The sequence below is a fragment of the Medicago truncatula genome, chromosome 4, assembly GCF_003473485.1.
Source record: "Medicago truncatula cultivar Jemalong A17 chromosome 4, MtrunA17r5.0-ANR, whole genome shotgun sequence".
Classification (NCBI taxonomy): Eukaryota; Viridiplantae; Streptophyta; class Magnoliopsida; order Fabales; family Fabaceae; genus Medicago; species Medicago truncatula.
The window spans coordinates 47,231,775-47,256,042 of NC_053045.1; the positions used below are offsets into that span (position 1 = coordinate 47,231,775).

Genomic DNA, 24,268 nt, shown 5'->3' on the forward strand with positions numbered 1-24,268 from the left:
ATAATTTCTTTTAGGCAAGTAAGTGTGTCTTATGAAATAATTAATCGCAATAATGCAAGGAATAGGTTAATTTCTCTAACTTTAGATTTCAATTATTCATCATCACATGGTGTGTTTAGTAAAAAAAAAACATCACATGGTGTGGCAGTAATTCTTAAATACATTATGTTATAATTTTCGCACCTCTCCTTTTAAAAAAAAATAATTTTCGCACCTCAATTGTATGGAAAACCCCACTTGCCTAAGTTATTTAATTTTCCTCGCATTCATCAAATCTCTTCGAATTTTAAAACAGTTTTTTCCTCTCTATAAATACCCATACTCCCACCTTATCCTCTTCACACCAAAAACTTCCAACTAGTTCATCAAAGCCTAACCACCCTTTCTCTCCTTAGCCAAACTCCAACCATGGCATCAATCACCATAACCTCATTGCTCTTCTTTTCCTTGATCACTTTGTCATTGGCAATGGACACGTCCATGCGTAGCAATGAGGAGGTCATGACCATGTACGAGGAATGGTTGGTAAAACACCATAAGGTGTATAATGGTTTAGGAGAGAAAGATCAAAGGTTTGAAATTTTTAAGGATAATTTAGGATTCATCGATGAGCACAATGCTCAAAATTACACATACAAAGTAGGGTTGAACAAGTTTGCCGATATGACCAACGAGGAATATCGCAACATGTATTTGGGTACGAAGAATGATGCCAAACGTAACGTTATGAAAATCAAGATCACTACCGGTCACCGGTATGCTTTTAATTCCGGTGATCGGTTGCCGGTGCATGTTGATTGGAGGTCGAAAGGTGCAGTTGCTCATATCAAAGATCAAGGAAGTTGTGGTAAGTTTGTTTTAGGTTTCCCTATCATTTTGCAATTTCTTTGTTAAGGTTTAGTTACGTATCGGATGCCTAAAAAAAAGGTTACTTATCCCTTAAGGACTCTATTTAAATTTACAACATAAACTTTATCTTTTCCGATATATGTTTAAATCTTTTTTATATGGTTCTTTTTGTATAGAACTTTATCTTTTCCCAATAAAGGCCACTTGCATCTATTATCTATTGGGACACTCTTCTAGATATGAAAAAAAAAAAAAATTTTTGAAGGAAATATGAAAAAACTTTTTTATTTTTTTATTTTTTATATACTTTGAGAAGCATATACTTAATTTTCCAAAATAGTTTATTAAGAATAAATAGGTCAATTCCGTCCAAAAGTACAATTACCTAATTGCTGTGCATTTTATTTTCAATTTTAGTTTTGTTTATGCAGAAATTCCAATCTATTTAGAAATGAATGTTTTTCTTTAAAGCAAAGAATATGATCCCATAAGCTTAATTCAATTGGTAGTGATAATGAATCTTTTTTTTTTGGTAGAAATTAAGTTGCAGTTAATTAAACTAATATTGTGTACTAATAAAAACTAATATTAGACAAAAATATTTTTACTCAATTTCATGGATAATTTTTTTTTTTTTGGTAGATAGACGAAATGACAAAACTATTATAAACTCACACACACAAGTGGAGGTACCGGGGTTCGAACCCCGGTCATGACATCCGGCCTAACAATTTCGGCATTTGCCAGTTGAGCTAGGATTTACATAGATAGATTTTTATATTATGACTTTATATCATGTGTTAATTTGAATAAAAGAAATGTATAAGCCATGAAAACGTGATCTTAATTTGATCTCTTAAGTTCAAATATTAATTTTTTAAAAGACATCTTAATGTAAAAAAAGGTGCAAATGAGATTTTTAGGAAGACTAAAATCACACTTGATCATTAATTTTATTTTTCGGAAATTTGATCACTAATTATTAATTATTCATTATTCATACTTTGATGGCCTTTAATTTATTTGTGCTAAACAAACTTTGATTAAAAAATTGGTAAGTAATGGTAGGTTGGATTTGATTGAAGTTTGAATGTTAGAGTTTGACCTACAGTTAAATATTGGACTATTAATATTGGATTAATTAATTCTATTATAGTTTATTTATTAATTTATATTTTCTTGTACATCACAGGAAGTTGTTGGGCGTTCTCAACAATAGCCACAGTGGAAGCTATAAACAAGATAGTCACAGGGAAGCTTGTGTCTTTGTCAGAACAAGAGCTTGTTGATTGTGACAGAGCTTTCAATGAAGGCTGCAATGGTGGTCTCATGGACTATGCCTTTGAATTCATCGTTGAAAATGGTGGCATAGACACTGAACAAGACTATCCATATAAGGGATTTGAGGGTAGATGTGATCCAACAAGGGTAAGCATTTTAATTATAATAACATATTACCTTATACTAATAAAAAATACTACAAGATAATATTAAAAATAACTATGGCACAATCTTTAATGTATCTTGATTGATTGTGTCGCACGTTCAAGAAAGAATTGTTTTTCTAATATTATATGGGTACTTGTAATGCTGCAGAAAAATGCCAAGGTAGTGAGCATTGATGGATATGAAGATGTTCCAGCTTATAATGAAAATGCATTAAAGAAAGCTGTTTCTCATCAACCTGTGAGCGTTGCTATTGAGGCCGGTGGCCGGGCTTTGCAACTCTATCAATCGGTAAGCTTACGCATACTCATATAATCACATATTTGAAAGTTGTTTGATCAAAATTAGACGGTCCATATTAACCTCGACTTTTTTATATTAATTTTTCAGGGTGTATTTACTGGTAGATGTGGAACAAACTTGGATCATGGTGTGGTTGTTGTTGGATATGGTTCTGAAAATGGTGTTGATTATTGGTTGGTTAGGAATTCATGGGGTACAAATTGGGGTGAAGATGGTTACTTCAAGTTGGAACGTAATGTGAAAAAGATCAATACAGGAAAGTGTGGAATTGCAATGCAAGCCTCATACCCAGTGAAGTATGGTCAAAATTCAGCTTATGAAAACAATGAAGAGCTTGTTAGCAGTGCTTGAAACACCACCAACAGTATCTCAAGTGTTAAATATTCCTATTGAATTATATATGCTTATTGGTTTAATATTGTAAATAGAGTATTACTATTTTCTTTACGTGAAAGCTGCACCTACCAGCTTTCACTACTGTTATTTGATTTCAATGTTTAATTTGAATTGATTTCAACTTGCTAGTTATATTGTGGATTTATATAGATTTTTGCCAACACCCTGCATCACTGCTCTTCAATATGAAAAAATGGTACACCATTACAAATTATAGCAAATACCAATAGCATGTCATATTCCATGACTAATACTACAAGCACTCATAAAAATCATGCCAATTAGCTTATCATATGACAGCAGTTGTTAGTATTATTCATGTCCCAATATGGCCTTAAAAGAAAGTTTATCTCAAAGGCAATGACAGTGTTAGTAATACTCTAATTGCACTTGTTCTTTTGGGCATAAATGATTCCTTTTTTACAAATCCAAAGTAACCGATCAGAAAAATAACTTTGCTGATACAATTGTTTTCAATTAGGTATTCACCCCTTTTTGAAATACCACAAAACTGTAATTTCCTAGCGGGCTTGTAGCGTAAAGTAGTATACGAACAACCAAAAGTGTAATTAACAACTGATTGAAATTGAGTTTTCCAAGCTCAGAACATCGCTCTATCAAAATAATGACAGGGGGTTGATGACGATGGCATCGCGATGATCGATGAAGGTGGCGGCAAGATGATGGTGGTTGAGAGATGAAGCAGTGGTGAAAAACGCTCTATCAAAACAATGTACCGTGTCTTGATGACGGTGGCAGTCGATGGTCGATGGGTGTCCAGTGATGGCAACTCATGCCTTTCTATCTTCCCTTTTGTTAGTGGTGGATTTCCATAAGAAAAGGGGAAAGAAAGTGTAAAAAGAATGAAGAAAGTGTCACATTACAATGTTAAGTGAATAAATCAAACCCCTTAGATTAAATTGATCTGAACGGTTAGGATTTATTGTAAACGAATTCGTATATATCATCAATGTAAAATTTTATACAGATATAAAATAATTTGCTATGCTTTTGAGACCTATAAAGATTAATAGTGTTACTATGGAGAATACAAATATAAAATGTGGAGAACCAATTTTTATTGAAGTGCATTAGTAAATTGGACAGAATAGCACATATGCACGCTAGCATTATTAATCGAAAAGATAAATATAAAATCATTGGGGCACAAGAACCAAAAGCTATCTAAAACTGAAGCTCAACATTTACTTCTGTATCTAAAGCTTTCTGCTGTTCCCTTGAATTGTTTTTAACAATCAATTCACTTATAAATTGATTGAAATTATTACTAGAACTACCATCTTCCTCCAAAGCTTTTCTTGCAGAATCTTTAATTTCCATAGCCCTTTTCTTAATCTCACCAGCATTAGGCCCTTCCATAACCTCCCTAATACACCTCTCAATCTCTTTTACACTTGCAACCCCATCTTCCCCATAATTCACTTTCACCCCATTCCTAAACACATTCTCAATAAGCATTGCATTTGTTGGTTGATCAAGCCAAGAAGGCCAGCAAATAACAGGCACACCAGTTATCAATGTCTCAAGTGTTGAGTTCCAACCACAATGACTTAGAAAACAAGCAACAGCAGGGTGCATTAACACCTTCTCCTGTGCACACCATTTCACAACCAAACCTCTCCCTTCAGTCTCTTTCAAAAACTCTTTTGGTAATTCATAAGCAGCATCCTTTGTTTCATATCCTCCATTATTTGCTGGCTTAACAACCCACAAAAAATTCTTGTTGCTATTCTTCAAAGCTGTAACTATGTTATTCATTTGTGTTTGTGATAACACAACCAAACTACCAAATGATATATAAATAACTGATGAATTTGGTTTATTATCAAGCCAACCTATGCATGCATCTTCTGCATTCCACATATCAACACTAACATTACTTGTTTCCTTTTCACCTAATAGAAATGGTGAAACCAATGGTCCAATAGGATAAATTGGAGTTAATGAATCCATTGATTTCACTATTTCTTCTTCAATTTCCAAAAATGAAGCACCTAAAACCCATTCCACTTTATCCAAAGCTTTGATAAAATAAGCCATAAGTTCTTTATAATGAAGAGGACTAGAAGGAAGCAACAGTGAAGGAAGATCTTTTACCTCTAACACTGGTAACCCAGGTAATTGCACCTTCTCATTAGGAACATCCAACTTGGGAAACAAGTCGTTGTTTTTGAAGTAACGGTAGTAAATTGAGTACAAAGTGGAGGCTTGTATCCAAAGCAATGCACAAGGGATTTCATGTTCAGCAACAACATCAATGGCCCAAGGAACAAATGGATTGACAATTGCACATGAAAATGTTTCATTTTTTGTTAGGTTGGTAATGAGATTGGAAAGGTTCTGAGGACCCTTTTCTTGGATAGTGTTGAGAAAGGTTTTTGTATCCGAGCGGTCAAAGTCAACACTGAGACCGTCAGAAAAGAACTCGAGTTTGATTCCTGAATCAGAGGAAATTTTGTCAGTGTGTTTGAGCATGCGGTTGCCACCATCTTCTGTAGTAGCGATGGTGACATGGATACCCTTTGAAATAAGGCGTTTGGCGAAGTTTAACGTAGGGTTGATGTGACCTTGTAAGGCCATTGACACCATGAGAATTTTAATGTTTGGTTTTTCATTTGCTACTAACATGGTTACTGGTTGCACCAAAGAAGTGAAATACCATGGAGATGGCATTGACGACTTTATCAGATATATAGACCGATAGAGTTTACATTTACTATCATAAATTTTGATACAATAGGAAAGTAAATGATTATTTAATTAAAATAATTACACTTTGGGGTTGGTTTGGGATCTTGGAGTTTGCTCCTCTCAAGGTTCAATTCCCACTGATGTCAATTTCGGTGGGCAAGTCCATACAGAGCTTGCTCTGGCTTAGAACGGGGTCGCGGTGGGATTGGTCCCTTCAGATTAGTCGGTCTTTGCATCGGATACCGAAGTTTCAAAAAAATAAAATAATAATAATAATAATTACACTTTGACCAAAATAAATAATAATCATAAATAAAGTTTTTCCTCAAAAAAAAATCATAAATAAAGTTTATATGTATATTATTATTAAGTTTTGGTCAAACTCCTTCAAAAAATTTTTTTGGTCAAACTATGATTATTATTAATTAAATAATTCATTGATTAATTTTTGGTCAAACTGTCCTCTCAAAAATATTTTTTTTGTCAAACTGTGATTATTTATTTTTTTGTTCAAACTGTAATTATTTTTAATTAAATAATTCGTTTATTAATTTTTGGTCAAACTATAATTATTTTTAATTAAATAATTAATTTACTTTACTATAATGAATTTTAATAAATAAGAAAGTATACCTAAAAAAATAGAAAAGTATATGAATTGTTTAATTGTAACCAAAAAAAATGAATTGTTTAATTAAAAAAATCACGGTTTGACAAAAAATAAACAATAATTAAAATTAATACATTTTCATAGTGAATTTTAGTAATTTGTATAAGTGATTCTTATTATTTTTTATGTGAAATGAAGGTAATTATATATAAAAGGAAGAAAATTCTGCCCATAAACTCTAGCAAAACTCTAGGCCAATCCTAACTCATTTTATTGAAATGTCATTGCTTATGTGTTAAAATGCAGACTACTTAAAATGACAATCATACTTTTTTTTATCCTTTAGCAAAACGACCCAGCCATTTGTACATTTGGGTGCTTAAAATGCTTATCAAGTGTCAAGAGTCAAGAGTAATGCTTGAAATAAGTTAAGTGTTACCCCTGCGATAAACCAAGTGAACTGACTCATGAAGAATACGTGCAACAAATCAACTTTTAAGAGGAATACATGCAACAAGTGTTAATCATACAATAAACCAAGTGTCATGCAATAAACCAAGTGTCATGACTCATGATGAACACATACAACAAGCCAAGTGTCAAGAGAAATACATGCAGCAAGCCAAATGTTACTTATACAATGAACCAAGTGTCATGACATATGAGGAATACATGCAACAAGCCAAGTGTCAAGAGAAATACATGCAACAAGTTAAGTGTTATCCATGCAATAAACTAAGTGTGATGACTCATGAATACATGCAACAAGTCAAGTGTTACTCATGCACTGTCATGACTCATGAGAAATACATGCAAAAAGTAAAGTGTCAAGAGGAATACATGTCGTAAGCCAAGTGTCAACTATGCAATAAACCAAGTGCAATGACTCATAAGAAATACATGCAACAAGCCATGTGTCAAAAGGAATACGCGCAACAAGCCAAGTGTTACCCATGAAATAAATTAATTTTGTCACAACTCATAAAAAATACATACAACAAGTCAAATATCAAGAGGATTCCCTGCAGCAAGCCAAGTGTTGCACATGTAATAAACCTAGTGTCATTACTAATGAACAATACATACAACAAGCTAACTGTCAAGAAAAATGTTGCAACAAACTAAGAGTTACCCATGCAACCAAATAAAGGTCAAGAGAAATATATGCAACAACCAAGTGTTACACATGCAATAACACAAATACCATGATGAATGTATGTACAACGCCGTTCCTAGCATTTTACGGCCATTAGACCAAGTTTGAGAAAAGATCCTCATAATTATTTTTTATAATTGATGAATGACACATACATTAATATAATTAATGGTGGAAGACATCTCAACTATGTTGCCACGCTAAGTCAACTACAATACCATGCATATTACATTCTTTTGAAATCCCAGCTATACTGGCACCCCAAAATATTATGTGTCAAATACACATCGTCCTATATATTATTAATAAAAAAATATCAAAAGAAAAAAGTTTGGGGGCCGAACCAAACCTTAAAAAGCTAAGTAAAATACATTTCCCTTCAAGTAAAAGACACAGAACAAGCACACAAATTAATCACGAATGAGAATTAGATGATGCGGCGGCATAGAGTAATTCCATCGCCTACTGAGAGTTGACAGATCTGAATCCTTAAATCCTGGGCTAAATGTTTGTTAAACTCAATCACATGACCACGAAAATTCCTAACGTAACTTGTCATCGGTGCATCTGATGGAACCGCAACAGAACCACTCCATAAGGTGTTGTCATATGCAACCAATCCTCCAACTTTAACAAGCTCAACCACCCTCTTGTGATAGTTAATGTAGTTATCCTTATCAGCATCCACATAAACGAAATCAAATGTCTCCTTGTTATATTCCTGTAACCAATATAATTAATCATATATAATAAATTTTTATCCTAAGTTTGTAAAATAAAATAAATGTACGTACGCACATCTTGAAGAAGTTCATCAAGTAGAGGGAGAGCAGGTCCTTGTCTAAAATCAATTTTGTGAGCCACTCTAGCTTTTTCAATTATTGGCAATCCTAGTTCATAGTATTCACGACTCACGTCCAAAGCCAATACCTTACAAAATGAATCAAACCTGAGTTACACATTATTTCATGATGACTTTTGATTATATATATATATATATATATATATATATATATATATATATATATTCCTTCTTACTTAACTCATTTTAATATTCTTATGAAACAAGTTTTCTATAACTTGTTAAGAAACAGTTACTATATTCTTATGAAACAAGTTTGGTTATATAACTTGTTAACATAATATATATATATATATATATATATATATATATATATATATATATATATATATATTTTTAAACTTTTCCATCAAATCACATCTTACTACACAAATATTTGTGTAGATGATGTTTTAAGAATAGAATAAAATGATACAATAGTGAGATGTATTTTCTTTTTTGAAAGGAGTGAGATATTTATTTTTTTGAGTGAGACACATAAGTCAATATTTGTGTCAATAAAAAGTTAACTTAAATTAACTAATATTTAATTAACACGTCAGTTGATTTTTAATTAACTGGTTTTTTGCTAATGTTTTATATTACAATCCAAAATTGCAGTCTCCCTTCCCAAATAAATAAATAAATATTGCAACTACTGTACAGTGCAATCTAAAATATAATAAGGTGGAGCTTTACCTTTCCATCAGAGGGAAGAGCAAGAGCAGTGGAGAGCAAAGAGTAACCTGTGTAGACACCAATTTCCATTGTGTTCTTTGCATTGATGAGCTTAATTAGCATGTTGATAAGCTGGCCTTCATCACCGGGTGTAGCCATCATATACCTGTTTTACAACATCAATCGTGTATGTCATTAATTAATTAATTAATACATCTTTATGTGTAAACTTTGAAGATATGAGTAATTGAGATTCATTTAAAACATTATATATGCAAGGTCTGGGATTCAGGTAAGATTAATGTTTTGTGAGTATGTCTAAAAAAAAAGAAATGTTAACAGGTGTTTTTAAGATATTTGATAAAAAACTTAAAGTAGCAACTTTATCTTGGAAATTATGCATTCAACTTATTGAAAGATTAAAAAGCAACTTTTTCTACATTAAATTTCATAATTTTTTCTTTTGTAGAAACCTTAACAAGTGTCCTTGTCCTAAGAGCACTCGTTAGCATAATCCTTGCAAAAATCATTAGAGGGAGAGAGAGAGTGTGTGAGAGAGAGATCTACGGTCTTACTTAGGGTGTGTTAGTGTCATCTCCCTAAGCTCCTTCAAGCATGGGTGTTCTCTTGGAAACACGCTTGTTTCAAGTATATACTGCACAATACAAGGTTTTTTTTTTTATATTACAAAGCAGAACACAAGTGTTAATTAAATTACCGAATATAAGACTTAGTAGTTGAGAAAAATATCTTGCAACTATATTTCCAAAAAAATATATTGCAACTAGTTATAAAGATCTCGAACAAGATTTACGGTAGAAGAAGAAGGAAAAGAATAGTAGATATATATACCTGATGTAGTGCATCACTCTTAAGGATAGTTTCGTGAGGGAGATGAATGTTTTGCTCTTTCTTTTCATTATTGGCAGCCATATCTCTCTCTAGTGTGTTTACTTATCTTAATTTTCTTGGACTATGAAAAGCTCTCTCAATGATGAAACTTAATGCTCCAAAAAGCTGTCGGCGAGTGTGTTGTCATAGACAAATTCTTTCATTTTCGTTTGATTAATTAATTAAAATTTATAAAAATTTCAGAAGGGTTAGGTAAGATTCTTTTTTATTAATTCACCGATAATTAATGTTATGAATTGTCATTTTATAATTAAAATTTGGATCATATTAACATGTGTTTAATGACCAAATAACTCAATTATTTTAGGTCAGTATCTTAGTCCGTTAGTGATCGAATCATATCATGGCATTAAAAAATTAATAATTAATTATAATTTCTAAAAGAAAGTCCACAAAAATAAAATTGTACGATATAAATGCATGTATTTTTTTTTCCTTTAAAGGAAAATGTGATAGCATAGTAACACATGAATTATGTTACCCTCTACAAGCAAATAAATAAAATAAAAATATGAATAATTGATAAAAAAGAAATTGATAAGTCTAGAGTGAATTAAATATTTTCACAAGAAAGGTGTTTGAATTGTGAACTATTCAAAATTACTAAACAATTTCAAGCAAATATTTAAATTTGGTCAGTTGGTTAGTAAGTAATAATAATAATATCCGTGAGCATAGCTCAGTTGGTAGGGACATGCATAATTATATGCAGGGGTTGGGGTTCGAAGTTCGAACCTCAGACATCCCACTTATTCACCTTGAAAAAAGGTGAATTCTAGCTACTAGACTACTTGAAGAAAAAAAAAATATATATTTGTGAAGTGTGAAATTGTAAAACAAATTAAAGAGATGAAAGAAGAATCACACAAAAATATTAGTATTCAATGTAAAGAACAAAAAAAAGAGCTTTGAGTATTTGATATTGTATGTTTTTGCTTCTCAAAAATTCAGTTGCCATTCCTTTGTTGTAGGTGTGTGTTTTACATGCACTTAAGGACTTCATGTTCCATTTGAAATACATTAGTGGCTGACTTTTGTTCTCAAGTGTAATGCAAATTTTGCATCTTTGTGGTCCTACGTGTGAGATAAAATAATGCAAGCTAGCAATCCCTTTCTCTTGCACCTTTTACAGCCATAGATTTGGTTTGTCCATAAATGAAAAGACAAGAGGTGGTTTTGCCTCAAAAGCTAGTGCCAAAACCGTGTCCTTGTTTTGGCAAAAGTACGTGTGTTGTTGCGAAACTATTTTACCAAAAACTTCATGTATCATATGTGACATTTTTGTCATAATGAAATGTTAATTAATTGATCATTGATACTCCCTCCCTTTTTAAATATAAATAAATTTGACTTTTTAGGTTCATTCAATTAATGATATATGTGGTCCATAATATGAACTGCATACATCATTAATTGAATGAACTTAAAAAGTTAAATTTGCTTATATGTAAGACTTATGACTTGTTAATGCCCCATAGTTGGGTTGTTTTTGCCTATGTAATATTTCAGACTTAAGACTTATGACTTATGACTTTTGCCTATGTAATATTTTAGGATCAAGTTGTGTCTTCTGACATTTTTACAATGTTATGCACATATATGCTTCAAGGATCAAATTGATATTTAATTAAATAATTCAATGACTTATTTGATGGGTTTTTAATATAATGTAGGGATCAATTTGATAGTTATTCAAATACTTAGGGTTTGAAGTTTTTTGAATTGGGGAAGAACGTTACCACTAATTATTGGAAGAAATTTTGGGGATTTTGGGGAAGAAATAGTCTTTGGAAATTTTATATATTTGGGGAAGAAAGAGAAAAGCATTTTCTGCAAATCAATCAATTTAGCCTTTGGAAATTTTGGTCATTATCATCCAAATTAGTCCCTGCTTCTGTGACATCTGACATAAAGACCCCTGTGAGAGGTTAACGGCCACGTCAGCACCATTAACATCCAAATCGGACGGAGGGACTAAATTGATTGACATATGCCAAAGTCATGGACTAATTTAATATTTCACATCATTGGAAGACAATTTTGGCCGATCTTAACAAATTCAAGGACAAACTTGATGATTCACTCGGAATTTGGATATGAAATTATTTCTTCAGGTGCAAGTCGTACCTTGATATCAATTTGTACCGTGGCTTTCAATGTGTTTTTTTGTTTTGTTGCGTTAACCCTCCGATTTTTAAGAGAAAGGGGTCCTGGTAATCTAAAATTCGACTGTAACTTTAGTTCTTCAATAATATTAGTCGTTTTTAAAAAAAAAAACTAAAATTCAAACTCTTATAGGCAAGATAATTAATCATTCCATAAATCCAACAAAACTAAATTTCTACCTCTAACTTCCCTACTAATTAGAATTCTACTCTTCACCCAACTGTTTTTCTCGTTCCCAACTGAAATTTCCATAATGCTCCTGCGTGAATTAACTCACGCTAACACTAGCGTGAGTTAACTCACACATGGGTATTTTTGGAAGTTTGGTTGGGAATTAACAAAACGTGTTGGAAGAAGAGCATATATCTACTAATTTACCAACACCAAGACACTCTGTCTTCTAAAATGGACAAGTATTATGAAACGGAAGGAGTATTTTATAACATAACGGACTAAATTGGGACTAAAATGTTACCTAAAATTAAATTAAGAAGTAAATTTTGTATAATTTCATTTCGGTTTATTAAATGTAAGTTTTTTATCTTTCATCAATTTATTCATCAATAGAGTAGTATATATAGGTAAAAAAATGTTAGAAAAAGTAGTGAGGGCCTTGTCCCTGAATGTGTTTGACATGGGTCCACCCTAACGGGTAATACATAAAAAAAAGTCAACAAAGTGGATTCAACCCTAGTTAATTCTAACAAACGAATACCATTAACGATAGACGTTTGTGAGGGCAAAGCGGGTCTATAATTTGGCGAATTGATCGATCTTCAACACAAAATCGGATCACGTGTCATCAACTCCCTGCAACAAGCATTAACGACACTTTTAAGTCCACACAGTCTCATGTCAATCAAGGATATGGGATACGAAACACATACATATTCTTGAGAGTGGGGAGTAGATTCAACAGCCAACACGGTAATTAACAAATCCACACACACTAACTGTTTACTGCTATGATCAACATCAAATTAACAGTCATTTCTGGCCTAACATAGAACCGCAACCACCTCCAAAGAAAGGGAGGAGACGGCGGATTCGAATGACCTACCATAGTTAATCCACACGGCGGCGAAAAAGGTCTAAAACAGTGGCAAAATAGAGGATAAAGAACGGACCCTTTCGGATTTCAACCAAACCAACGCAGGGTTCTGCCATTGAGAAGCCAACACACAGAACCAAACAGGATCGCCGGTGACAACCAACAATTTATGAATATCAACAACTCAGCAACCACCACTCGTAGTAGATGCGGTACTGGTTGAATCGGAAACCAACGACACGAATTGTTGTGGGAACCGGAAAAAGGGTGGTGCGGGGGACGAGGCCACTCATCGCACCATCGTTGCATGTTGGTACATCGTAAGTGATGAAGGTTTCGGAAAAAAGGGGTGAGGTGGCGGAAGATTTCTAAAGAGAGGGCAAAGCCATAATGGTAGATTATAACAGAGGTAATCATACCTCTTATTAATTAGATATATTTTTAAGAATATAGTAATTATTTATAGTATTTTTATATTTTAAGCATAGTTGTACTTTTTCTCACTATTTTAAAAAGTACTACATAATATCAAAATTCTGAATCAAATCAAACTAAAAAAGTCAAATAATATCTAAAAAAACTTATTTATGTGTAAACCCTATTAAAACATTTTAAATAAAATGTATCCCGTGCTTGGCACGGGGCGTTACACTAGCTTTATAACATAACGAACTAAATTGGGATTAAAATGTTACCTAAAATTAAGTTAAGAAGCAAATTTTGTATAATTTTATTTCGATTCATTAAATGTAAGTCTTTTATCATTCATCAATTTATTCATCAATAGAGTAGTATATATAGGTAAAAAAATAAAAATGTTTGACGTGGGTCCGTCCCCGACACCAAGTAGTTGCTAACCAATCTAAATGAGACAATTTCTTAACATTTTCTTCATTTCAGCAAAGTTTGAAAGCCAAAAATATTTCCACCATCATTGTTCAAACTTCAAAGTCATGGGCTGTCATCCTAACCACTAATTAATATATGCTTCCAAACAGTAAACGATTTGCAACAAGACAACATCAAATGCTCATGAGTTTTAACTTCCTCTAAACACAAAATACAACTCTGTTGATGTCTGTCTCTAATCATTCCTCAACCTCTCTAACAGTACCAAGGCGTTTGAACCAAGTGAACGAGTATCCCCTCCATCATATGAACATAAGTTAAACCCACCCGAGTCTAACAGTGTAGATCAGAAACCATTTATCAATCATAATATTGTATCATTTCTTTCTTTCTTTTCTGTTGGTGATAAGATGTCATTAAAATTACGAATAACATTCACCCTATTTGTCAACAACATACAAACTAGTTTTTTGGAAACATTGGAATGTAAAATGAATAATTCTCTAGGGAACAAATATTTTAGTATAATACCGTTGCCAAAGGAATAGGGACAATTATCTCTTGGGAACAATTTATCCATGAATTATTCGTGGTGTAGGTGACAGTAAAACAACGAGCTTTCACAACTGCAGGTAAACATTATCAACAAACAAGGCTTTTTTGGCTCACTCTTTGGACCTTGATAAGCTATCTGTAATTTAGTATTATCCATTTTTTTTAATTTTTTTTTGCAATTATAGAAGACTTATGGTAGTGGATATAATTCCGTGTAGTTTAACCGACTTAATTTCGATAAAAAAAAAAAAAAACATTTGTTTTTGGTCAGATAGTCTAGTGAATGGTGTCTGGTGTTCGAACTCCAACCTTTACATATAACAATGCATGTTTCTGTCAATCGAGTTATGCTCACGGAGATCGATAAAAAGCATTTAATAATAACAATTTGAAAGAGAATATTTTTTTTCCCAATGACTTGAGTACACACGCAAAAAAAGTAAAATAAAAAAAGCTTCCCTTCTAGAGTATGCATTGAGTAATTTTGAGTTTCCCTTTTCCTTTCTTCTAATTTCTTTCTCCTTCATGAAAAAAGATAACAAGGTTAATAAACCTAAGTATATTTTCAAAATATTATTAAAAATAAAAATTAAAAGATAATATGATTTACAAAGTGGTTTATAAATAATATTGATAGGGAGTGGCCCAAAATTTAAGAGAGCGAGCAAAATTGTCCCCACTATTTATCAAGATTATATAGTACTACTATATATAGTTTGTATTATTTCTCTACTAATTTTGTTGGTTTACCTCAATTGTAATTGAGTCATTAAAATATTCTGGTTGAGAAAAGTCATATTCAAGATTAAGAAACAATTGTAATTTTGTTATGTTGGATAAAAAATCACAATTCTAACGTATACTTTTAAAAGTAGAGTATATCATAATTATATACTCTACTTTCACCAAAGATTTGAAAGCCAAATTTTTTTCTGCCATAAAAAAAGTAAAATAAAAAAATCTTCCCTTCTAGAGTTGCATTGAGTAATTTTGAGTTTCCCTTTTCCTTTCTTCTAATTTCTTTCTCGTTCACAAAAAAAAAAAAATATAACAAGGTTAATAAACCTAAGTATATTTTCAAAATATTATTAAAATTAAAAATTTAAAGATAATATGATTTACAAAGTGGTTTATAAATATTGATAGGGAGTGGCCCAAAATTTAAGAGAGCAAGCAACATTGTCCCCACAATTTATCAAGAGTATATAGTACTACTATATATAGTTTGTATTATTTCTTTACTAATTTTGTTGGTTTACCTCTGAGTCATTAAAATATTCTGGTTGAGAAAAAGTCATATTCAAGATTAAGAAACAATTGTAATTTTGTTATGTTGGATAAAAAATCACAATTCTAACGTATACTTTTAAAAGTAGAGTATATCATAATTTATATATATACTATTCTACGTCCTGTCATTATGTTTGTAACAATTTTTTGTATAAAGATTTAACCTCCATTAATCGAAAATCTGTACTCCTCATTTATTGGTTGTAAATCCTAACCAATGGGAAAATTATAAGATGTAGTGAACTATCCAAATGCAAAAATGAAAGGATTTAAAATGTATCTGACAAATTCAAATGTGCAAAATTTGTTGCCCTATAATTAAAATCCACTTATATGCAATACTTTCTAAGTTTGGATTTCATGGTCCACATAATTTATGGCATTTCTTATCTAGGCTTAAAATAGAGAAAGTAGACATAAGGGAGAAAATTATGAGGTTGTAACAAAGGCCCTTTTCATTCAACTGTAATATTCTCTGGCCACCTATCACACAATTTCTTTCACTCCTACACTTTTCCATGTTCTATTACATGCCAATTTCTTGAACTTATTGTTTTGCATTTAAAAATAAGATTTAATTGATATGGTGTAAATATATTTTACACCGTCATAATGTCATATTATAAATAGGAGTCTATATTATGTAGCTATTATTCACTTGCAAAGTAACTTTATTCTTCTCAATACATTGATATGAATCAAAACGATCTTCAGCCTCTACCTTTGTTAAGTAGCTTCCTAGGTTCAACTTCACAAGAACCTTTACCACAAAAGGAAAGTCATAAGACATGTTTTAATCAAGCTGAGGATGTCACAGTGGCCTTACAAATAGGCCTTCCTAACAATTCAAGTGAATCACAAAATGAAAATGGATTTCTGAATGTCCCAAATCATGTTCCTAACAATTACTGGATACCAACTCAAGAACAGATTCTCATTGGATTCAGTCATTTCTCATGCCCAGTCTGCCTCAAAACTTTCAATCGTTACAACAACCTTCAGGTGTAGTTTATTTATTTTTTAGAACTCAATAACATCTTTTTTTGTAGGTTTGATGCTTTTCACGTTCGATTATGAGGTTTTGCATGATACATAACAATTTACATTATTGTCAAATATCAATAAATTAATTAACATAAAAATATAAGCTTTTAGGTAAATGCTCATAAATTATTTATATTCTCTTTTTCATCACATTTCATGAGAGTATATTAGACTAGAACAACATAAAATGATTTTTTTTTACTGTATCATATTGTATTAATTTTTTTTATATAATCCTTGTCAAATCTGGTCAACGAAAACTTAATTGAAGTTGCTAGGGTTTCAGGACATAACAGTTTGTTAAATTGTTGAATTTGCAACACGAACTCAATCAAGGTTTCATCGGCTAGATTTGACGGTGATTCTCTATAATATCAAGGATTGTGCCACGACCCTTATTGCAATCAATATTTTAAACCTTGATAGTCACAAATAAATTAAAAACTTTGATGTCTAAACCTAGATTTCTGATCTTAGATTTTTTTTCTTTTTGAAACCCTGATTATATTTTCAATTTGATGATACCGTGATAGATGCATATGTGGGGGCATGGTTCGCAGTATCGAAGAGGACCAGACTCGCTGAAAAGAACCCATCCACGACCATTGTTAGACCTACCATGCTATTGTTGTTCAAAGGGATGTAAGAACAACATTGAGCATCCAAGAGCTAAGCCATTGAAGGATTTCAGAACACTGCAGACACACTACAAGAGGAAGCATGGTTCAAAAACATTCACTTGTCGAAAATGTGGGAAGCCATTGGCAGTGAAAGGTGATTGGAGAACTCATGAGAAAAACTGTGGCAAGCGTTGGCTTTGTATCTGTGGATCAGATTTCAAACACAAGAGGTCACTTAAGGATCATATCAAAGCATTTGGATTTGGTCATAGCCCTTTTTCTTCTTCCTCTGGTGGTATTTAAGGTTTCAATTATATTGATGTTTCTTGTTTGTTTTTTAGTACTCTTGAAGGAAGGAAAAAATTGACGATTATGGGTGGTGTTATTATCAATTTATTTTAGGAAATGTATTTTAATTTCAAGTTGTTATCATGGTAAAAATAGAGGTACAATAAAGAAATGAGGTACAATAAATTAAATCTATAAAGTATAAACTAAAATCTCGATTGATTTCTTCTTATGTACCTAAGAATAGTCTACTCTTTTTCTTCTTTATTTTACAATTTTCCAATGTTTCATGTTAACATTGCCTAACTTGTAAAAGGGTAAAATGTTATAACATCCTTTGTTAATAGGTAATTACATTTGATAACACTCTTTGAGTCTTGGGATTTCTCATCATGAGATTACTCACATAAACTTTGATTTATCAAAAAACAAGAAGTCATTGTTAGATATCAAACATACTTACCTATTAACAAAGAATGTTATAATTAAGTATATATTTCTATGACGTATAACAAAATTAAAACATAAAGATGATTGTAAAATATTTTTCAGTAATTTTTTGTACTGTTTTTTTTTTTTTGGTAGATATCACACACACAAGTGGAGGTACCAGGGTTCGAACCCTGGTCATGATATCCGGCCTAACAAATTCGGCAGTTTGCCAGTTGAACTAGGACTTCTGGATATTTTTTGTACTGTTATTGTTTTAATACATAACTATTTTTCTCAATTAATTGTTAGTGTGTTGTATACACATGAAAATCTTGTGGAAATATAAACAAAATATATACATATAAAGGAACTTAATTTGTGTAATTTTTCTTTCTCGGCATGACTAAATATGTGGTGATGCTTGCATGAGAGCTTACCATTCAACCATTTGGAATAATGGCAATTTTGGATATTTATGAATAATTTACGTCAAGTAAAAAAAACAAATACATGTGTATGTATGAAAATGGACATACAATTTTAACGACTTCTTAATAACCATGTGTACAATTTTAGATCATTAAGATATGATATAATTTAATTTTCATTAAAAAAAACAGCTGTGTAATAATCAAGTTTACCATTAATATCAAAGATAATTGGATATTGACACTTATATAGATTATGTTACGTCAAAAGGTATAAATTCTCACACTGCAATCCTTCTAAAAATATATATAATAAAAAGTTGGATACAGGTAGACATTTCTAATATAGTTGCAAATTAATTTCAGAACCTAAACCTTGGGATGAAGTCAGACTTGACTAGATTTTAATATGAACAAATTGTTATTTCATTTTTCGGTAATATTTCAGAGTTTGTCAGATAAATCAACACATGCACGTTTCCGATTTTGATAGTAAAACCATGTATGAGTTTTTAGACAAATGAAGCTCCTGCTTCACCAGCTATATGAGAATATACATAGATAGGTGAGGATTTTACCATTTCTCAGTTTTATTTACAAAGACATTCTCAAGTCATATCATGTGGGATTTTTTAACACACTGACTTATGCTCAAAAACATATGAAGCACTACTCAAAAAATTTTAGATAAATTTTGATAATCTTATAACATTGTTTGAGTCATGAGTCATAACGCACCCTTACAAAATCGATTTTGTGAAGCGACAAACCAAATCGAACCGCATATGATTTTTAGTTTAGATCTTTACCTTAAAGTTGATTCAAATCGCACTACGAACACCCCTACTGATAGTGATAACCCTCCTCACATGAGTTTTGATTGTTGTTTATTTATAACATATACATACACTCTTTCATTTGAGTTTAAAACACATCTACTCAACAAAATTCATATAAATCAGTTTTATAAGGATATTTAATGAATATCTAATATTTTATCACGCCAATCTCTCATATAAATGTATTTTGAATTTAATTGTAAGATAATAAATTATTAATAGAAGTCAGTGTAAAATAGATTTAGTTACACCCAAGGTCATGTATTCCTCCTTAAAAAAAAGTTCATGTATGATGTATTCCTTTAACTTCTTTTATTTTTCTTTCTCTCTCTCTCTTTTTTTGTTGAGAAAATTTTCCTTTTATTTTTCTTTTCACTTAAATAGTCTGAATTTACCACAAAAAAGAGAAAAAAAAAGTCTGAATTTACTATGGGCCCAACCAGCTAAATATATACATATTACTATGTTTGATTCGGAATATGCTTGTCTATTAAGTGCAGATGAGTAAAAATTGAAAGTTACTTAGACCACGCTTTGTAATACATATATCTAGGGACTTATTTGGGTCAATTATCAGCCATCCCAGTAGCAAGATGGAGACTTGGTCGGTTCCTAAAGGCTAACATAATACTGTATGTCAGGAAATTATTTTTGTTACACATATGTTTTTCTTTTGATGCAAAATTTTTGTTGCATTTCGAACCAATTTTTTTCCACAAATTAATTCAATTCAAATAAGCATCAAGTGATTGCTGATTTTTCTCTAGGCACCTACCGGTAGTGATTACTCACATGCAATTACCGAACGATAATTAATTACCTTCAGTGGATGCTTGTAAATGATTCAAAATGTGATTTGAACGTTAATTAACTACCTTTGCCAGTTTCTAGATATCTAAAGAGCAATCACCAAGTGATTTCCATCCACTTGGATTTTCACATGTCTTGAGCACAAATGATGAAGAAGAGTTACATGATGAAGTCGAGGAAGACCCGCAACATTTGTCAGGCCCAAGTAGCTTTAATTATAAGACTTTTACTTTTTTCTCCTACACTATTCCGGCGTGCCCTATTTTTTTTCTTTTTAAAATTACTCTTTTTTCGGATTTTATTCAAAACAAGGATTCTAAAATCCAAAATGCGTCAAAAACTGAAGGTCAACATGGCTGAGTTCCAAATTCCCTTCGGTTCTAAAAGCAAATGTTAAACAAATTGGCGATTAAATTGATATCCCTCACATTTCTTTCAACTCACGAAATCTACTGTGAAATACATTTTAAAAAATATAAACTAATTAATCAGATTGAACAGCAAGATCTATAGCTGCATAATGCAAGTTTCCACATCAGGTCTAGGAGGGTTTTTCTAAGCAGATGCATCTGTGCTTCCTTACATTTCATTATTTATTTTTCTCCAATTTCTTTCAATAGATTAATTCCATTTTTGATTTCCAAATTCCTAGAACTACACTTGAACTGATTTCACCCTAGATAATTTCAACCTTCAAGTTTGCTAGGTAAATTTCCTGAGTAAATAGTATACCAATAAACCTACTTTCAAGAGACAAGTCCCATGACTTACTGATCAGCCAAATTACTATTGCATTAAAGCTTTCATATGCTGTTCGGAAAAATCGCTCAGTCAAAGAAAAGTAAAGATCACTATCAATTTTACCCTGCATCAGAGGGGGAAAAAAAACAAGTGTGTAGGCTTCAGAAAAGAGATTTCCTCAAAAGTAAAAAGGGAAACAGTTCAAGAGATACATCAATACAAGGACATTGCAAATACTGAAGGGGATTTACTCTACTTAAGCTACCTAAAACTTATTATTTGAATAAGAACTCAAGAATAAGATGCATTTGCCCACCTATACAGATATAGAAAATAAAGCTAGATGAATTGAGATAAAGAACTGATATAATCCCAATATCTCACCCCCAAGTTTAAATCCTTTACTAGAGTTTAAAAAACAGCCAGGAAGTCCAAGGTCTAACAATTTTTCAACTAGGATTTTGATGTCCAGTTGTCCAAACAAGACACAAAGTAACCTTTCTCGGACGCCATCACATCTTCATGTGCTCCAGCTGCCAAAATTTACTCAAGCTACATTTGGGACTGTGATTTAAATGAAGTAAACGAAGTTTAAATCAACCTGAAAAATCAGTTGTCCGAAAGGCTAGTGCTTTCTGCTGATGCTCTCTTCCGATCATAGCGCTAAAATAAAAAATAAACAAACCAAATATTTATCATCCGAAACAAAGATGTAATCATATAAAAAATCTAAATTTACTAATAGTCACACAATATCTATAAAAATATTTTGCATGAATGAAAATATAAATTTACCTGTTTTCCAAACGAGAATGGTACATATTTGTATTTGATCATGTGAGCTATCTGTCTCCTCATAGTAAGCGTGAATAGGACCACCCAGTAGAAGAGGAGTATTGGCCAGAACACGGGGACATCAAATGCACTAAAGAAAGTCATCACAAATGCAATGCAAAATGCCTTCGTGATTGAGTACCTGTTCACAGAGGAAACCATTTTTCCTATGTAAATAAAAAACCAAGTCTAATTGTATAGCTTCAAAGCACAAAACCCAAAGAGCATAAAGTCCAAATGGAATATTTTTTATGCTAAAAAATGATATTAGCTTCATGCAGTAATAAAGTGAACACAGCAAAGCAAAGCAAGCAGAAAATGAGAGACACTGACAGGCATAAGAAACTTAAAAAGATTATTCTGTCCATCAAGATCTCTTTCCAGAGCTCTAATTGTAACATAATATAATTCTAATTTTTACTTTTGGCATTTTGAACAATTCATAAATTGTTAAAGAAAACCTAGATTCTTATCAGAAAAGAACTGACAGATGAAACTCATCAACTAATTTCACATTATCTATCGTTTCAGTTCCACACATGGCACAATCTTATTCAGATAATCCTACAGTGTTTGTAGAGCACATATCCCTGTAAATAACACACAGCATCAGTAACTTCAAGAATAATGGTAAACATCAAAGAATACCAAAGAATCGGAAACCTAGGGTATTCAATCCCAAAGAATTCGTAAACTTGTTTCTTTCGTTAACTAGTTATTTGAAAATAACACAAACGTCTACTTGACAAACATTTAACAGTTACAACAGGTGTGAGAGAAGAAACTGAGCTTTAACTTAAACACTAAAACAGTTAATGGTGAAGCTTAGCTGAACCACCGAAAGGGAGGGTCCATGTTGTTAGCCTCAGCTGACTTATTAGCACTATGACAGCATCCCATAGATTTGACTGAACCACCTTCAAGATACTTGCTCTTTAGCCACAGTGCCAAAGTCAGTATTTGCAGCAGAGTTGTTAAATTACGGATGTAGCAAGACTATAGCACTATTGCATAGCAGAATTTGAACATATCACTATTGTTCCACGATTCGCTATTTAGTACAGAATATTGTGAAATAGTGGCTATAGCGACACAATAGCACTGCCGCGTAGCAGAATTTGAACAAACCGCTATTTCCACTATCCAGGATGAACAACACTTATTTACAGATTCATACAGGCACGAAACCTGTAGACGACTAGGCTGTAGTAGGTATTATTTGCAAAAAATGGTCTTCTTATTCTCACCTCTCGAGTGCCAGCATGACATCAATAAACATTGAAGCTGAAGATGCTGCCAAAAAATGGTTGTGGCAGCTATAATTTATCAGATTCACCGTTCTTTCAGTCAAGGAAGATCCATATACGAGAGATCACATCACCAAATTCAAGTCACACAATCACATATTTGATGTGCCAATTTCAGATTTCATTACACAATTAGATTTACCATGTTCAAATCAAGTAACGAATCAATCAACAAAGAAAACCCAAACCATTTCCTTTAACTAATTAACAATATTCAATAAAATTCCTATCAAACTCTAATTTCATAGCAAGAACAATCCAATTCAATTCAATTCAATTCAATTCAATCAACAAATCAAAACCCTATAAATTACCAGAACTTAAACTCAGGAAGACGACGAACAAAAGGACGAAACTCATCAGAACCAGAAGTCGGAAGCGAAGGACCATTATCAGCATCAAGAATCTCGGGATCAACCTGAGGCGAAAGAAATCCAATCAAAAGGTTCAAGATATAAATGCCAAGACCGTACGAAACAACGTAGAAGCCTTGCACGATGTAAACGCGAAGAACGTAAACCAATGCAACCACAAGGCACCCTAACCATCGTTGACTGACGTGCGGCGTTGATTTGTCGAGAATGTGTTGGTACCGCCGTGATGCTTCGAATTTCCACCGTGTTATGGCGGCTGCCGGAGATGTGTCTTCCGTGTTCATTTTGTGTTTGAATCAATAAACGCAATCGATATCTGTTTCTCTATCTCTCTCTCTCTCTCTCTGTTTGCGGGTCGAGTATAGTCGTGGACCATTTTCTTGGTTTTTTTGGGGTTTTATTGCTTTCAGAGGTTTTCAACCGGTTTAACCTTATTTTTTTTATTTTTTTCTAAACTCATTTATATCGCGATAAGATAAGAGATTGTACGAATCTTGTCTAGCTTAAGGGGGTGTTATAATCTTCAAGAATTGAAAAGATTTTATGGATTTTATTCAAATTTCAAAAGATTTTATGAATTTTAAGAATTCATTGGAAAGAAATGATTATAATACATTAGACTCTTTTATTTATTTATTTTATTTTTTTACAAGAAAGTTAGTGAAATGATTATAACACAAATACAGACTCTTATTTATTTTATTATTTTTACGAGAAAGTTAGAGAGAGATATGAAT

At 32.1% G+C, this 24,268-nt stretch overlaps 5 protein-coding genes across 5 annotated transcripts; 2 read left to right on the forward strand and 3 right to left on the reverse strand.

Annotated features, from left to right (window-relative positions):
- Positions 1–204: 204 nt before the first annotated feature.
- On the forward strand, positions 205–3,155 carry LOC25493487 (cysteine proteinase COT44). Its single transcript, XM_013601994.3, has 4 exons — positions 205–847; positions 2,042–2,277; positions 2,446–2,586; positions 2,686–3,155. Exons 1-4 carry the CDS (start codon positions 409–411, stop codon positions 2,947–2,949), a joined length of 1,080 nt encoding a protein of 359 aa, XP_013457448.1. The 5' UTR covers positions 205–408; the 3' UTR covers positions 2,950–3,155.
- A 1,024-nt stretch (positions 3,156–4,179) lies between these two features.
- Positions 4,180–5,604, reverse strand: LOC25493488 (UDP-glycosyltransferase 84B2). Its single transcript, XM_013601995.2, has one exon. The coding sequence runs from the start codon at positions 5,602–5,604 to the stop codon at positions 4,180–4,182; it is 1,425 nt and encodes a 474-aa protein (XP_013457449.2).
- A 1,971-nt stretch (positions 5,605–7,575) lies between these two features.
- Positions 7,576–9,968, reverse strand: LOC25493490 (caffeoyl-CoA O-methyltransferase). The gene is made up of 5 exons (XM_013601997.3): positions 9,844–9,968; positions 9,567–9,646; positions 9,013–9,157; positions 8,271–8,402; positions 7,576–8,193 (listed from the first exon to the last, which is right to left on the reverse strand). Exons 1-5 carry the CDS (start codon positions 9,922–9,924, stop codon positions 7,900–7,902), a joined length of 732 nt encoding a protein of 243 aa, XP_013457451.1. The 5' UTR covers positions 9,925–9,968; the 3' UTR covers positions 7,576–7,899.
- Positions 9,969–16,489: 6,521 nt separating this feature from the next.
- On the forward strand, positions 16,490–17,826 carry LOC112420920 (protein TRANSPARENT TESTA 1; the record flags this gene model as incomplete). Its single annotated transcript, XM_024780732.2, has 2 exons — positions 16,490–16,816; positions 17,392–17,826. Coding segments are annotated over 2 exons (717 nt in total), but the record flags the coding sequence as incomplete, so codon positions are not given.
- Positions 17,827–21,154: 3,328 nt separating this feature from the next.
- LOC25493491 (protein RER1A) lies at positions 21,155–23,913 on the reverse strand. The gene is made up of 3 exons (XM_013601999.3): positions 23,472–23,913; positions 21,812–21,992; positions 21,155–21,679 (listed from the first exon to the last, which is right to left on the reverse strand). Exons 1-3 carry the CDS (start codon positions 23,813–23,815, stop codon positions 21,626–21,628), a joined length of 579 nt encoding a protein of 192 aa, XP_013457453.1. The 5' UTR covers positions 23,816–23,913; the 3' UTR covers positions 21,155–21,625.
- Positions 23,914–24,268: the final 355 nt, after the last annotated feature.